Source organism: Geotrypetes seraphini, chromosome 6, assembly GCF_902459505.1.
Source record: "Geotrypetes seraphini chromosome 6, aGeoSer1.1, whole genome shotgun sequence".
Classification (NCBI taxonomy): Eukaryota; Metazoa; Chordata; class Amphibia; order Gymnophiona; family Dermophiidae; genus Geotrypetes; species Geotrypetes seraphini.
The window spans coordinates 145,716,214-145,732,110 of NC_047089.1; the positions used below are offsets into that span (position 1 = coordinate 145,716,214).

General features: G+C 44.2%; 1 protein-coding gene across 1 annotated transcript in view; it reads right to left on the reverse strand.

Annotated features, from left to right (window-relative positions):
* Positions 1 to 2,530: 2,530 nt before the first annotated feature.
* Positions 2,531 to 15,897, reverse strand: part of RNF149 (ring finger protein 149) — a 165,388-nt gene continuing 152,021 nt past the window's right edge. Inside the window, exons 6-7 of the mRNA XM_033947467.1 lie at positions 9,352 to 9,544; positions 2,531 to 3,304 (exon numbers count right to left, since the gene is read on the reverse strand). Coding sequence (XP_033803358.1) covers positions 3,258 to 3,304; positions 9,352 to 9,544 — 240 coding nt within the window. The 3' untranslated portion in view covers positions 2,531 to 3,257. The remainder of the gene's footprint in view (positions 3,305 to 9,351; positions 9,545 to 15,897) is intronic.

Here is a 15,897-nt window from a genome sequence, read left to right on the forward strand (position 1 = left end):
CCCTCCCATCCCCCCTGCACAGCTGAACCCCCGCTGATCCTCCCATCTTTCCATCTCTCCCATCTGAACCCTGCCGACCCACTGCAGAGACCGACATACCTCCCTCCTAACAGCGTTGGCAGCACTCTAAACAGGCTGCTTCACGGCTTCCTGCCAGGGCCTTCCCTGTGCCGCGTTGCTGATGACATCATGAGTGATGCAGCAGAGGGCATCGCCAGCGGGAGAAGACTGCGAAACAGCCTGTTTAGTGTGTTGCCAATGCTGCTGTTATGAGGGAGGTATGTTGGTCTCTACGGTGGGAGGGTCGGTGGGATTGAGAAATGGAAAGAGGAGAGGGTTCGCCTGCGCAGCAGGGGCAGGGGGAAGCGCTGCTGCTGGCAAATCCAGGGACATTTGGGTTAGGCTTCCGGGGTCGATATAACTAGGGCTTATTTTTGGGGTAGGGCTTATATTAAGACCTACTCCGAAATCATGCTAGGGCTTATTTTCAGGGTAGGAAACATGGTAGCATACTCTCTTAGTAAATACTAGTATTCTATAAGATGTGTTTGTATGTACAGTCAAATTGCGGTTTGTGAGTGTTTTGTAAGACGAGCAAAACACTCTCACAAATCTTGCCTTGCAAACCGAGCATTGACTCGATATGCAAGAATCTCATTAGAATCTTGGAGAGAGCGGGAACCAGAAGGCCTTGAGCATGCACAGATGCTCAAGGCCCAGCAGAGATTACCAGCAGGCTCTTTCGGCACCAGCATGTCCTGTGGGTTGGTGCTGGTGCCCGATCGCTGTGAGGGTTTGGGCGGGCAGTGGAGGTGATGCCAATTCTGTGGGGTGGGCAAAGCCGGTTCCTGGGGATGGAGTGGAAGCATGCCATTGGCCACAGGAGTGGGGGGGGATCGTTTTGGAATGTGGTAGGGTGGGGTGGAAGAGTGCCAGTGGTCTCGGGGAGGGGGTCTTTTGGGGATGTGGAACGAATCGCCCTTGTTTCCATTCATTCCTATGCGGAAAGTTGCTTTGATATACGAGCACTTTGGTTTACGAGCATGCTTCTGGAACGAATTATGCTCGCAAACCCTAACTCAACCATATCTCTCCCAGGTCCTTGCCCCTATTGCAACTGTGCACTATGGATTTTGCATGCACATTTTGAAGAACATTGACTAAGGGCAGTTACCAATTAACAGCGATTACCATATAGCTAGTTATTGCTTCTTAAAATCAATTAATAGCAATTATTATAGTCTTATGCAAGTAACTGCCCCTATTCTAAAACATAACATAAGTTTTTCTTTATAAGATGCATAAACCTTCTGGTTCTATGTTTTACAAAAGAGGTAAAGTCAGTGAGCTACAACATAAAAGGTAGATAGAAGAGGTAGAATGTATCAACGTCAATGAGCTCCACTATAAGATGGTACTGTCGTTAACAGGACTAGGAGCTGAAGGGACTGTGCTTCCTCCAGCTCCCAACATTTAAAGGTACAGGGGCGTGAGGGTTCAGGGGAGCTTCTGGTGGCAGGAGGGAGTGGGTATCCCTCTTGCCTTTTTTGGGGGGGAGGGTCCATTGATAGGAGGAGTGGACATCCATACTGCCAATTTTCTCTCTTGAGGGGGGATTCCCAGTACCGCGTTCGTCAGGGAGGATCATCATTGCTGGTCAGGGACTTTTTTCTTTATTTTTTTAATGGGACAAATATTTTGTGTGTGAAACACATGTAAAATATCTATGCCATTGAAAAAAAATGACAAAAACCAGGCAGACCTGTCAGTAACAAAATTACCTGTTGGTTTTTCCAAGCGCTAACCCCCCCACCTTTTTTTTTTTTTTAACAGCCAAATGATGTTAGTGCATCAATTGCTTGGCTACTTTCCATGGGGTTTTAGCTAATTTGCATGGCTGGATCGGAAAATGGGCGATCGAAGGGAAAACACACGTTGAGCTGTTTTGTGCATCGGGTTTGTAAAAGCGATCATTGCTAAAGCTGTGGAAACAGGTTTAGCGATGATCGCTGACTTTAGTGCATCTAGCCCTTTATGGACCGTTATGAATCCTCTCAAAGGTGTGAGATTAACAAAACAGTAGGCAGTAATCCACAAACTGAGTGATTCACCAGAAAAACAGGATGACTTTTGCATCCTGTTTCTCTGATGAATCACTCAGTTTGTGGATTACTACCTAGTCTTTGTCAATCATACGCCTTTGAGAGAATTCATAACAATCCCCTGAGGCATATTATATGCCAAAATAGTGTTGTGTTGGGTTGACACTTTTGTGGATTGGTATAATAAATGTGTGTTTTGCATGATCCTTTTGATTCTTCTCATTGTGGTAAGACCGTTGTTCCATCCTACTTCTTGTTTACTCACTATTTTTTACTTACATAAAATTATTTTTAAGAACTTTATGAGATATGCTGTTTGTTAATTTTTCACCGATTGTCAAAATAAATTTAGTGGCAGTTCACAACCCTTAATTTTGTACCTCAGAAGCACAAACTGAAAGATGAAAATATTTCAGGACGAGTCTCAATACTTGGAAACTCCCAACTGTTGAGAGCATTTTATTAGTCTAGACCAGTCTGCGAACTTTGGATATTATTATCCTTACAATTAGAACAGTGTGTCTCAAAAACTATTAACTTCTTTATTTTGTTCATGTGCAAAGTGTTTACCACCTCCTATGGCACAACTGGGCACCTTCCAGCAGCTCGGCATGACAGTCTCAACTTGCTAGCGCTACTGATGTAAAAGTTGAAAGAAAATCCAGCTTACATTCATAGAATTGTGTGCAAAAAAACTTAGATCAAGAAACCTTGGACACCACACTTTTCAGTACTATGATTGTCCATGTTAGAGCTGAAACAGCAGCTTGTCCACAGCCATCCTATTTGCTCGTTCCTACAGTGTATGCATGTGCCCTGTTTCACAGCTTTCAAGTTATTTCAAAAGAAGAAAATGCAAAACACATAAAAAAAGCAAATTTATCTCCCCCAGCAGTTGTCAAAGTAGGAGAGGATTATTATATTGTATATAAATAAACTGGAAGAGGAGACAGGCAACAGGACCTTTTCATGGAGAATTACCTTAATAGCACTTTGGGAACAGAAATCAGTAAAAAGTTGGAAAAGTAAAATTGTACTCTTATTTTGTAATCTTTGATCACGCAAGAGTTATTCTCCTAATAAAATATAAAAATAAAATAATTCTAGCACAGTCTGTTGGGGGAGGGGGGAAAGTCTTGAGTTCTCTGAGGATGCTCAATACGAGCTAAGATGTTCTTCATGCCTGTTCTCACCATCACTCCCTAGAAAGAAAAACATGCAATTGCTAGGTTAGAGTATGTCAGCTAAATCAGAAAGCTCTATTCTATCACTTCCACAACAACCACCAGAGATATTTATCAAAGTAATAAAAATTATAAATTATTTTATTCATTCGTCAGCTGACAGGAAAACCACTTGTATACCACACTCATCATGGTATTGTTCTATACATGTTCTCATCCTTGTTTGTAATGGAGATCAATAGTTCCTCCATTACATGGGACCAGTTTCTGCTTTAATTGGTGTAGAAAATAGATGCAATTAAAGACTGTGTCCTGAACTTCTGCCGTATATAGTTTTGGGGTGCCACAGGGGTAAATGAATACTGATAGGCACCCAACTCTTTTCATGTACAAATGAAGTATGGGATTTTTTTTTTTTTTTTACTGTTGGATTATTATCTTACTAGTCTTTAAGCCCGTTACATTAACGGGTGCTAGAGTAGATGTCTGTCTGTCTGGATATTTTTTTTCTTTGTCTCTCTCTCCTTGCATGCTGCCTGTCTGTCATTTTTTCTGTCTGTGAATCTCCCTGTGCCTCCTTCCTATGTCCTTAGTGCCCCTTCCTATGTCCATAGTGCCCCCAGTGCCCCTTTCTATGTCCTTAGTGCCCCCTGAGCCTCCTTCCTCCCCCCCTCCGATGCCAGCCTTTCCATTGAAACCCCCCCTCTGTTGCCTCCCATCCCCCTTCCATTGAAACCCCCCCATGCCAGCCTGCCTGCCTCCCATCCCCTGAGCAGCATATTTCCATGGAAACCACCCCCCCTGATGCCATCCTGCGTGCCTGCCTTCCATTGAACCCCCCACCCCCTCTCCAGTGCCAGCCTGCCTGCCTCCCATCCCCCTTCCACCGATATCCCCCCCGATGACAGTCTGCCTGCCTGCCTCCCATCCACCTGAGCAGCATGTTTCCATGGAACCCCCCCCGATGCCATCCTGCCTGTCTGCCTTCCATTGAACCCCCCACCCCCCTCCGATGCCAGCTTACCTGCCTCCCATTCCCCTTCCACTGAACCCCCCCCCATGCCTGCCTGCCTCCCATCCCCCTGAGCAGCATGTTTTCATGGAACCCCCCCATGCCATCCTGCCTTCCATTGAACCCCCCACCCCTCCTCCGATGGCAGCCTGCCTGCCTCCCATTCCCCTTCCACTGACCCCCCCCCCGATGCCTGCCTCCCATCCCCCTGAGCAACATGTTTTTAACCCCCCCCCTGCGCCGACCCTAGGAACACCACTAACGTGCCGCGACTCCCCCTTCCCCCTGACCTTAGGCACACCACTAACACGCCGCGACTCCCCCCCCCCCCCGCCGACCTTACCCGGCACAACAGAGGAAATTAGGCCAGTAGAAGACCCAAAGCAGCGTTTAGTGTGCCTGGGACGCTGCTCCTCCTGCCGGGTTTGTCAGCCGTGTAGCGGTGGGAGGGTCAACGGGGGTTTCAGTTGTGCTGGGTAGGGTCAGCAGGGGGGGGGTGAGTCGCGGCGTGTTAGTGGTGTAACCTAGGGTCGGCGGCGGGAGGGGGAAGTCACAGCTGTTACTTGGCCGAAAACCCGTCCGCACAGCCAGCGACCGCTGTCTTTCTGCCTCTGCCGGCGGGGACTGCCGGGGCCTGGGTGCAGCAGGGAAGGGGGGTCTTACTCTTGCCTGGCCGGGGCCGAATCCCGGGCCTGCTCTCCTTCCCCTAAGTCCAGCCCCTCACTCCGCGCCATCTAGCACATGCGCACTTGTGCCGCCGCAACAGATCATGGAATACGCGGCACGAGTGCGCATGTGCGCTTAACATTTTATTATTATAGATGAGGGTGATATTCCTTAGGGAAGTCACTGCTTAAACATATCTGCATATATTCAGAAATCATTAATCACATTTTCAACCAAATTATCCCCCTCTTTTTACAAACATATAGCGTGGGTTTTAGTGCCAGAAGCAGCGGTAACTGCTCCAACGCTCATAGAATTCCTATGAGCGTCAGAGCAGTTACCGCCACTGCCAAAACCTGCGCTATGCGTTCATAACAGAGGGGGGGGGGTTTATGTTTTAGGTGGAACCATTGAATATACCATCCTAAGCTAGGACAGTTATTGCTACAGTAGGTGCTACTACTTAGATGGATAAAGATAGGTGGGTAATGATGAATTTTGGTACTTGCCTGTAATGTTTTAGTGGCTAATCCTTATAAACGTCAAACATAAATGTAAGGCTCATTTCAGGCCAAAGGATTAGGGGATTCCAGCGGCAGCCTGCCAAATGCCACCTGAACTGAGATACAGGGTACAGGCTCTCATTCTGTTCACTGAGTCTTTCTTAAGGCCCAAGACTAACATGTTGCTTCCAGTGTTAGTTTTACTGACCTCTGTGAAAGAAGCAATAACAGATTGCCTGGGGAACAAGCAATGCAAGAGAGAGAGAGGACGGTGGAAGAGTGTCAAAGAGGGACGCTCCTTGGGAAGAAGATGACAGTAGGATTAGAAGGATAAAAAAATGAAATAATAGAAAAAACAAAAAATATAAGAAAAAATACATGAAGCGGGAAGGCAATGGCAAAAAAAACTGAAAAGAGTTCAGGAAACATGACTTCACTCCGTGGAAAATGAAGAACTGAGGTACTGCGAGCCTGTCTGGCAGGAAGGCACTTGTGCATGTGCAGTCCGAGCAGTCATGAAGTTTCTAAAAACTTAAAGTGGTGATACACTTTTAAAACTGTCCGTACCGGGGCTCTATGGATGACATTATCCACATGTGAGAATATGCTGCCTGCTTGTCCTGGGATAAATCATTTTATGAGACTGAGACAAAAGAAAACTTGGTGAATTACTTACAAATAAAGAAGGAGAAACAGAGACAAAGAGTTTTGAAGTTAAAGTATAGAAAGCTGAAGATAGGGAAGAAAAAATGAGAAAAATTAAATATGACAGTATATAAATAGGCAAAAGAGCATATAAATAGTATATAAATAGGACAACACCTGCCTATAGTCTAAAGTATCCTCATTTCAGTGCCTTACTACCCCCCCCAAAAAAAACCCCAAAAAACCCAAAACAAACTCAAATTTTCCCAATAGCCCTAACAAGAAGAAGAAAATTCAGCCTCTAAAGAACATACTGCCTGATATTCAGCTGGTGGCAGACAGCGTTTTGACTGCCCACCAGCAATATTAAATCTGTATATTCAATGCCAGGTAATTTCTGGTGACCAGCATTGACTATCTGGGGTTTTTAGTGCCAGCTACCACATTGCCGGATCTGAAGGGAATGGAAAATGTGCTGAATATGCACTGGGGGGGGTTGGGGGGGGGCGTCTAGTGCAGGAGGGAAGGGAGAGAGGTGCTGGATTCACTGGGGGAGGGGGCTGCAACTGAAGGGAAGGGAGAGATCTGCGGGACCTACAGAAAAGCAGGGGCAAGGGGGTGGAGCTAGAGGGAAGGTAGAAGGGTGCTAGACCTGTTGGGGGGAGGGGGAAGCTGAAGGGAAGAGAAGGAAGTGAGAGATGCTGTACTAAGTGGATAAAGGAAGAGGGAATGAAATACTGTCCACACAGCAGAAAAGGAAAGACACGGAGGTATACAGAAACAAGAGGAGAAATAATGGGCATAGAGAGGAGAATAAGGATAGGGACACAAAGGGAGGATGCGTTATGGGAATGATAAATGGACACAGGGGCAATACCAGACATGAGAGTGGGTATATGGACACAGATATGGGGGAGAATTGGAACACAGAAGGGAGATGCTGGACTTGTGGGGTATAAGTACACAGCGGAGTGATGCGAGATATAAAATAGTGATGATAAATGCAGGGAGATGGACACAGGGGAGATGCTGGACAGGGAAGCAGAGGGGACACAGAGAAGGGAAAGATTACATATTTTTCACTCCATAAGACAAACTTTTTTCCCCTAAAAAAGTGGGTGGAAATAAGGATGCGTCTTATGGAGCAAATATCCCCCCCTCCTCCGGCGGTACCTTTAAATTGTGGTGGTCGCTGGATGGCTGCCTCCTCATTATGTCGTGGCATCATTTTTCATGCGGGTTCTGATTAGAGCAGTGGACTTGGCACATTAAGAATTAACGCTTTTCAGTCTCTTTTTGGTTTGACAAACAATCTTAGCAGGCTTAATTATATATACCGTTGTTCTATTGAGTCTCTCTGTCATGATGTCACATGTTTGGGCCAGCCCATTCCTGTGTTAGTACCAATCATTTTAACGCAGCGGCACACGCCCTTGCCACATTTATTCTTGGCGTTTCCTGCTGGCTCTTTTCTTAGTATTTTCCAGCCAGCACGGAAGATTCAGCACAGCGCGAGCACTCATCTCACAGGAAGTTAACAGTGAGTTTTACTCTTGCATTAGCGATAACATTTTAAAAGTTTTATTGTTTACTTTGACTTAATTTCTCCATCTTTAAAGCACTTTGGTTTTTTTAGCGATACGCTTGTATATCGGCCAATCATTCCATTTTCAAACTCATTTTTTGGGCATTGAAGCCAGTTAGATCCACTTTATAGGGATTTTGACCTTGGTGGTGGTGTTTTATTTTGAGTTTTTCGTCTCCACATTTAGATTGCTATTTGGTTCCCTGCAGACAATTGACTCGGTCACTTACCCTGCTGGCGAAGTGATACGGTTTTCTTTTTGTCAGTAATTAGCTCTAATCTATTCCTCCATGCCCACAAAGATGCCGTCTTGTCCCAAGTGGGCTTTTCTACATATCTCACGTTGGAAGACATCAGAAGCTTGATCTGTTGCTCTGATATAGTCCTTTAAATGTATATCCAAATGATTGTATATGATTTTGTTACACTGTTCAATCTTTTATTCAGATATCAGCATGATTGCATTTTTTAAAGTTGCTTTATGTTCATGTTTGTAGGACTTATTGTTATTTGACTGCTTGTCACTGCATTCCAAGGTTGGGGGAATTTTAAAGGTGCTGGGTATATATTAGTATACAATTTGGTTCAGAATGGTTTTTTTCTTGTTTTCCTCCTCTAAATCTAGGGTGCGTCTTATGGTCAGGTGTGTCTTATGGAGCAAAAAATATGGTAGGTACAGAAAGATGGAAGATGGATGGTGAGCACAGAGAGAGAAGAAATATCAAATGAGCATGAGACCCTGGTGAGTTAAGAAAAACCCAGAACCTGGGACCAGCGACTTGAAAAATAAAATGACCAGACAAAAAAAAAGGTAGAAAAAAATCTTTTTATTTTCTATTTTATGATTAGAATATATGAGAGTCAAAATGTTTATCCTGCTAGTGCTGGTGTTAGATGTGGCTAGGACCCAGGACAGAAATTTTGGATAGAACCCCAAAACCTACTACTAATCCATGCCATATTCAGCTTCCAACAGGCTTAGGGCATTCCCTGGTTTAACACCATCCCTGGCATGTATAATCTTTATATTTTGCAAGTATAGGAGGAAATTAATCTATTTATTTGGTGTTGTACTATATGGAAGGTTTGGCTTCTTGATATTTTGGTTTAATTTATGTTTATCATATTTGGTCAGCTATTATGTATTTAGCATTTGTGTTCTGTGTGTGTGACTGAAGTATTCTCTTAGTATGAATTTTCTCTGTAGCATTCAGTTTCCTGATAGTGGAGGGAATATTTGTGTTGGATTAGTGGAATGCTTTCTGCACCTACAGATTCTATTAAATTATTAGATGTTGATTTGATTCCAGTAAACACATTTTGTTACCTAGGAATCTTTTTTGACAGTAAACTTTCCTTTGAACATCAGATAGGCCAGGTACTAAAAAAAAAGTTATTACTGGCTTAGACGTATTTGTTCAGTCAATAAGACCTTAGACTTTTAAATTATTCACATATTAATTAATGCCTTTGTAATTTAGAGATTCTTGTAATTTAATATATTGTGGAATCAATGCAGCACTTTTACGCAGGTTACATTACAAAATTTAGCAGCTAAGCTTCTATTCAAGGCTAAAGTATACTAAGTGTACTAAGAGAGAATAAATAGCCCAGTAACTAACAAAGTTAAAATTTTATATTACAGCTGGCTTACCAAGTAGTGCTGTGGTTTCCCCGGCATACTCTCTTGGACTACTGCATTGCTGTACAGATTCACTAGTGGATGAAGATGGCAAGCTGTTGACTTCAGTCCTATGATCTTCCTGAATGATATTCAAATTCCCCACTGGCACATTACCCACCACTGGTTCATGTGAAGGAATTTCAAGTACATCTTCTGAATCCACCTTAAAAGAAAGAAAGCTTTAAATATCCACTTATTTTCAGAAGTTAAATTTCTTGCCTAATGAGTCTGTCCCAATTTCTGGAATTTTGCCTAAATGTTTTGTTATACATTCAAATGAATGATATGCTACAAGCAGTGACGTACCTAGCATATGTGACACCCGGGTCCCATCATTTTTTGACCCCCCCTCCATCTGTATGAAAAACATGATTTTTAGTAACAATCCACATGTCACACAGGAGTGTACCTAGAAAAGCCAGACTAGTACAGATCAATCCTGTACAGTCAATCCTAACAGAAAACCATGTCTTTCGAACACACAGAAAACATCTTCGCCTAGTATGGAATATGTAATCACAAACTAACCCCTTCCCCTTTTACAAAACTGTAGTGTGGTTTTTAGCCATGGTGGTAACAGCTCAGACGCTCATAGAATTCTGAGCATCAGAGCTGTTACCACCACGACTGGTGCTAAAAAATGCTCTACAGTTTTGTAAATGAAAAATAGAAATACGTAGACAAAGGTTAAATTGAATCACCAAAAAGCTGGACTCTGCATACAATGCAACACCACAGAAACAGCGATGCATCTCCCCTAAAGCAAAAAAATAAATAAATAGAATTTTTTTCTATCTTGTCTTCTCTAGTTTCTGCTTTCCTCATCTTCTTGTCACTCTCTTCCTTTCATCCACTGTCTACTCTCTCTCTGCCCCTTCTATATGGCATCTTCTCTACTTCTACTCCTTTTTAAGAAACTTTATATGCCTCCCCCTTCCATCTCTTCCTTTACCCCCATTGGTCTGGCATCCATCTTCTTCCCTCCTCTAATGGTCTGGCATTTTTCTCCTCTCCTCTCCTCTTCTTCCCTTCCCTCTCCCATACCCCCATGGTCTGGCATTCCACTCTCTCCTCTCCTTTCCCCCCCACTTCCATCAACAACTGCCCCCTTTCTTTCCCTCCAACCTAATTCCATCCAGTATCCTTTTCCCGCACACCAATTCCATCAGCATCTGCCCCCTTTCTTTTCCTCCAACCCAATTCCATCCAGTATCCTTCCCCTTTATGTCTCTCTCCTCTTTCCCTGAACACCAATTCCATCAGCATCTGCTCCCTTTTTTTCCCTCCACCACCCTTCCATACCACCCTGACCCCCTTTCTCTCCCTCCATCACCCTTCTATGCTCCTCTCCCTCCAAACCAGCAAGGTCCCACGATGACTGCTTCTGCTGCCTCTGCTCAGGAAGAGGTAAGTGACTTCAGAGGGGGTGGGCCGGCAAAGGAGTTGCGGCAAGGTTCTGCGATGACTGCGGCTGCCGCTTCTCCACATCCGACGTCACTTATGTCTTTCCGAGCAGAGAAGGCAGTCATCGCAGGACGTTCCTGCACTTCAGCATGGCTGCCAACTCTGCTTCAGAGTAAGTATGGTAGCCGCGCTGAGGTGCAGGTGCCATTTAGAGCAGCGCGGGAGGTTCCTGACCCGGCCGGCTGTGCACCCCCCTAAGGCTGGAACCCAGGGTGATCTGCACCTCCCGCCCCACCTTTGGTACGCCACTGGCTACAAGTAGAGAATGACATGGTGGCGGTTTACCCGCGGCTACCGCGTTTAGCCGCGGGTAACCCGCCAAAAACAGGGAATGAAAATTAGCAGCCTCTGCGGGGACAGGGACAAGGCCATCACTGCCCCGTGGAGCGGTGAATGGTCTTGTCACCGCAGTGAGGCATAAAGGATCGTGTGGTCCACGCAGCCCCACGCGCCCACCCGCATGCCGGCTCGATCGTTTAACCAGCTTCCTCTCTCCACCTCACCTTAGTTTGCCGGCTTTCTTTTTCGGCGACCGGAACGCTTTCAAAAGAGCCGCGCATGGTTATATCCGTCCTCACCTTAGTTTGCAGTCTTTCTTTTTCGGCGATCTGCACACTTTCCCAAAGAGCCGCGCACACGCGGCTGCTCAAAGTTCAATCTTCCTGCTCTGCTGCAACTTCCTGTTTCCGGTTGGGTTAGAGCAGAAGATTGAATACTGAGCAGCCGCGTGTGTGCGGCTCTTTGGAAAGTGTGCAGATCGCCGAAAAAGAAAGGCTGCAAACTAAGGTGAGGACGGATATAACCATTTTCTGAAGCCTGTTAAAAATGCCAAGGAGATTCTCTCTTCAAAATTCCAGGGCCTGCGGGCTGCTTGTCATTTTGTATGCTGTCAAAATCTTTGATGTACCCCAAATCTTAATGTCGGGCTATGAAAAATGCTTAGCTCAATTTAAGCCTCTCGCAAAAAAGGGCTAACAACTGTAATTAAACCATTAAATTCTTGTCTACGCTTCACATAGAGAAAATTAACTTCCCACCAACCTCATTTTCTACTTGAACATGATTTTTTGGACATGAACACAGTTCAGCTGCAATTACTGCAGAACTATTCATCCCTAGTTGCTAAAAGATTTGGGACATTAAGACAGCTTAGAGTTATTCAAAATGGGAGTGAAAGGGAAAAGGATTCTGGGCCAAGGGGATGAAGACGAAAAGAGGCACAGTAACAGCAAATGGAAGACGCAGAGAGAAGACACACAGTGGATGGAAGGAATTGAATGAGAAGATGTGGAAAGCAGAAACCAGACAACAAAGGTAGAAAAAAAAATTCTATTTATTTATTTATTTTTTGCTTTAGGATAAAGTAGTATATTAGTTGTGTTGATAAAAATTTATAAACAAAGCCCTGCCAGCTGAATATCTCTTTCTCTAGTTCAGCAGCAGGAACTTTGATTTATAAGAAAGGAATAAGCTAAATATTACAGTACTAAGGCTTTTATGGATGCTGCGGGGACGGTGACGGGGTGGTGAATGGGATGGCAGTGGCGGTGACGGGGCGGTGAAAGGGATGGCGGTGATGGTGACGGGGTGGTGAAGGGAACGGTGGTGATGGGCCGGTGCAGAGGATGGTGGGCCGGGGACGGGGCGGTGACGGGGACAGATTTTTCCCCGTGTCATTCTCTAGCTACAAGCACTGCTTGTCAACCTGTCACTGCTTGTCTTTATTTAGATGGTGCTTGACCCTAGAACATCATTTCTCAAACTCCAAATCAGACTTAGGCATTCCTGATAAAGTATCACATTACCAAATATTAATACTGAGAACCACTCCTCAACTTGCCAGGAGGACAATGTACTAAAGTGTGCTCAAACTTCAAAATGCAAATTTGCATGTAAAAAACACTGTTAGCACACAGACATCTCTAACTTGCGCATGTTAAAAGTGATTTTAATGCACATACTTAGGCTGACACATTAAGGTGATCCATGAAGGGACACTTTCTTATATGGTATATTTGATTTGTCCTTATACTCTGGGTAGAGTATTAAGTTCTGCTAATACTTCCTTGCTTGAATCCCTGCTTCATCTAAGGCTTGCCTGACTTCCACAAGAGACAGTGTTTTTCTTTTTCTTTTCTGGCAAGCTCCAGCAGCATTATGGAATCAGCTTTCAGAGGATATACACCAGGGGTGCCCACACATTTTGGGCTTGCAAGATACTTTTAAAATGACCAAGTCAAAATGATCTACCAACAATAAAATTAAAAAAAAACCACAAAGCACACTGTATGCAGAGAAAATGTTAATTATCTTTTATATTCTGGGGTTTTTTTTTCAAAGAGATCAAGGCAGATGACTTTATGCAATGTCACCTCAGTAACAACTATACAAAAATAGACAAATATACCCCCTCTCTTTTTACTAAACTGCGATAGCAGTTTTTAGCGCAGGGAGCTGCGCTGAATGCTCTGCGCTGCTCTCGATACTCATATGCTCCCTGCGCTAAAAACCGCTATTGTGGTTTAGTAAAAGGGGGCCATAGTGCAAAATATAGACAGCAGGTATAAATTCTCAAAATGGCCACATTTTGATCACTAAATTGAAAATAAAATCATTTTTCCCACCTTTGTTGTCTGGCCATTATTCAAATCATTTTGGTCCCAGGCTCTGGTTATCTTCTGATAACTCGCTTGCCAGGGTCTCCTGCCCATTTGTCATTTTTTTCTTTCTCCATGATAACCATCCATCTTCCATCTCTGTCCTCCCCTTCCCTCCCCCGAAAGTCTGGCATCTTTCCTTTTTTTCGTCTCCATCCACAGATCCATCTTTTCGCATCCAGCATCTCTCCCTCCTTCCCCATCATCCCAGGGTCCAACATCTCTCCCTTTCTTTTCCCAACTACCCTCTTATCCAGTATCTCTATCTCCCCCTTCACACCATCCCTTATGTCCAACTTCTTTCCTTTCTGTTCCTTCCCTCTTTAAATCCCATTGTCCACCATCTCTCTCCCTCTCCTGTTTTTAGACCCATTATTTCTTCCCCTTAAAGTCCGGCATATGCATGTCTCATTGAACCCCCCTTCCCTCCTTCCGTGTACTTCTACACCAGGGCCCCCCTCCCCAAAGGCCTGCACCCCTTCTGAAGGCCTGCCTGTTCCCCCCCAAAGGCCTGCCTGTCCCCCCTAAAGTCCTGCATCCCACCCCTGAAGGCTTGCACTACCTCCTGAAGGCCTGCACCCCACCCTTGAAGGCCTGCCTATCCCCCCGAAGGCCTGCCTGTCCTCCCTGAAGGCCTGCACCCCACCCCCGAAGGCCTGCCTGTCCCCCCCCCGAAGGCCTGCGTGTTCCTCACTGACCTCCCGCACATCTATTTACCTAATTCCAGCAGGGAGTAGCCTGCAGAGAGAATCGCTGGTACTTTAGCGATCCTTGCAGGTTGCCATAGGCCTCAAGAGCTGTCTTCCCTCTACCGCAGTCCCAGCCCTCCTCTGAGTTAGAGGCAGGATCGCCCTGTAGTAGGGCGTTAAGCTTCATCCCACGCCGACCTTCTAACCCTGCCCTGCCAGCACTCTGATTGGCCGGAGTTCTTCAAGAGGCAGATTAATTACATGCCAGTCAGGAGGGGAAAAAAAGAGACAGGAAACAGCATGGGTTGCCTGAGCGATCGACCGTGATCGACGTATTGGGCACCCCTGATATACACAGGTAAGTTTCTTTTAAACAATTTAAAGTAAAATTGGATTCTTTTATGTTTTTCAGAAAGCTTTTGGGACAGTCAGGTAGAATGAAAGCAATTCAAAAGGAAATGGTATGTCCTATAATTTTATAGCATTCTTTTCTTGTACTTATTTTATTGTAAACTACTCTGAGTTTTGTTAGAGTGGTATATCAAATCATTTACACTATTAAACTGATGGGCATTTATGCACATTAAATCCATGGTTAGGAAAGCTCTCTCAGAGGAGACGATAGGGATAAAAACAGTGATGGCATTTAAGAGGGCATGGAGTAATGAAAATTTTAAATTAATTTGGGGCCCATTGACGTCCTTTTTAGAATCTCTATAGTTATGGTTTGTCATAAGATAATATGCACATCCAAGAGGGGAGGGATGGGAGATAAATAAGGTTGGAAATGATTGGAAAAGCTTTGGTGGGTGAGGGGAGGGTATTAATAAGTATGAAAAAATATTACATATGTTATGGTAAGGGTGGGAGGGAAGGGGTTAAATTTTATGTATTACTGTTAAATATGAAAGAAATTCAAGTGATGTACTTAATTTCAATTGTCAATTTATTGATACACTTGTTGTAAGATGTAAAAATGTATAAAGATTGGAAAAAAAAAATAAGAGGGCATGGAGTAAGCACGGAGAATCCTAATGTACCAACAGGATGAAAGCAAAGCAAAACTGAAATTATCTTCATATTTCAAATAAGCCTTGGAGAAATATATCTGCCGCCATTTACTATGTTACAGAGCAGTAGATGCAACATTATATGAGGGCACAGAGACATGTTATAGAGTGCCACATGGCATGTTATAGGCAGGTATAACTCTAGCCATCTTTCTTGACTATCTAGGTGGATAGTACTGTTTTTATTTACCATTATTTACTACAGGCCCATTATTCAGAAAATGCTGAGTTCCTAAGTTTATGCTCCTTTGTTAGCCTCCTAAATTTGTGCCCTATTTTCAGCGTCGTTTTTCTGCTGAAAATTCTTCTTGATTTAGAAGCTTAAAAGTTATGGGCCAATTTCTATATATGTTGCCTATAATTTGGCAATGGCTAGTGTGGCACTCTGGGCAATTCTGTAAAAGTCGTGCACACTTTATATACGAGGGGGGTGCTGAAAAGTTCTCAGCCCAACCAAGAAGAAAATGACGTGGATATGGTTCAATCAATGGTCTGAAACAATGTCAAAACATAGAATTTGTTTTTACAAATTGGCACTTTTACAGCTACAGTGGCAAAATAACGCTCGGAATTTAGGAAGTTGGTTGGACTAAGAACTTATCAGCACCCCAACATTTAGGTGCACCCTATTTATGG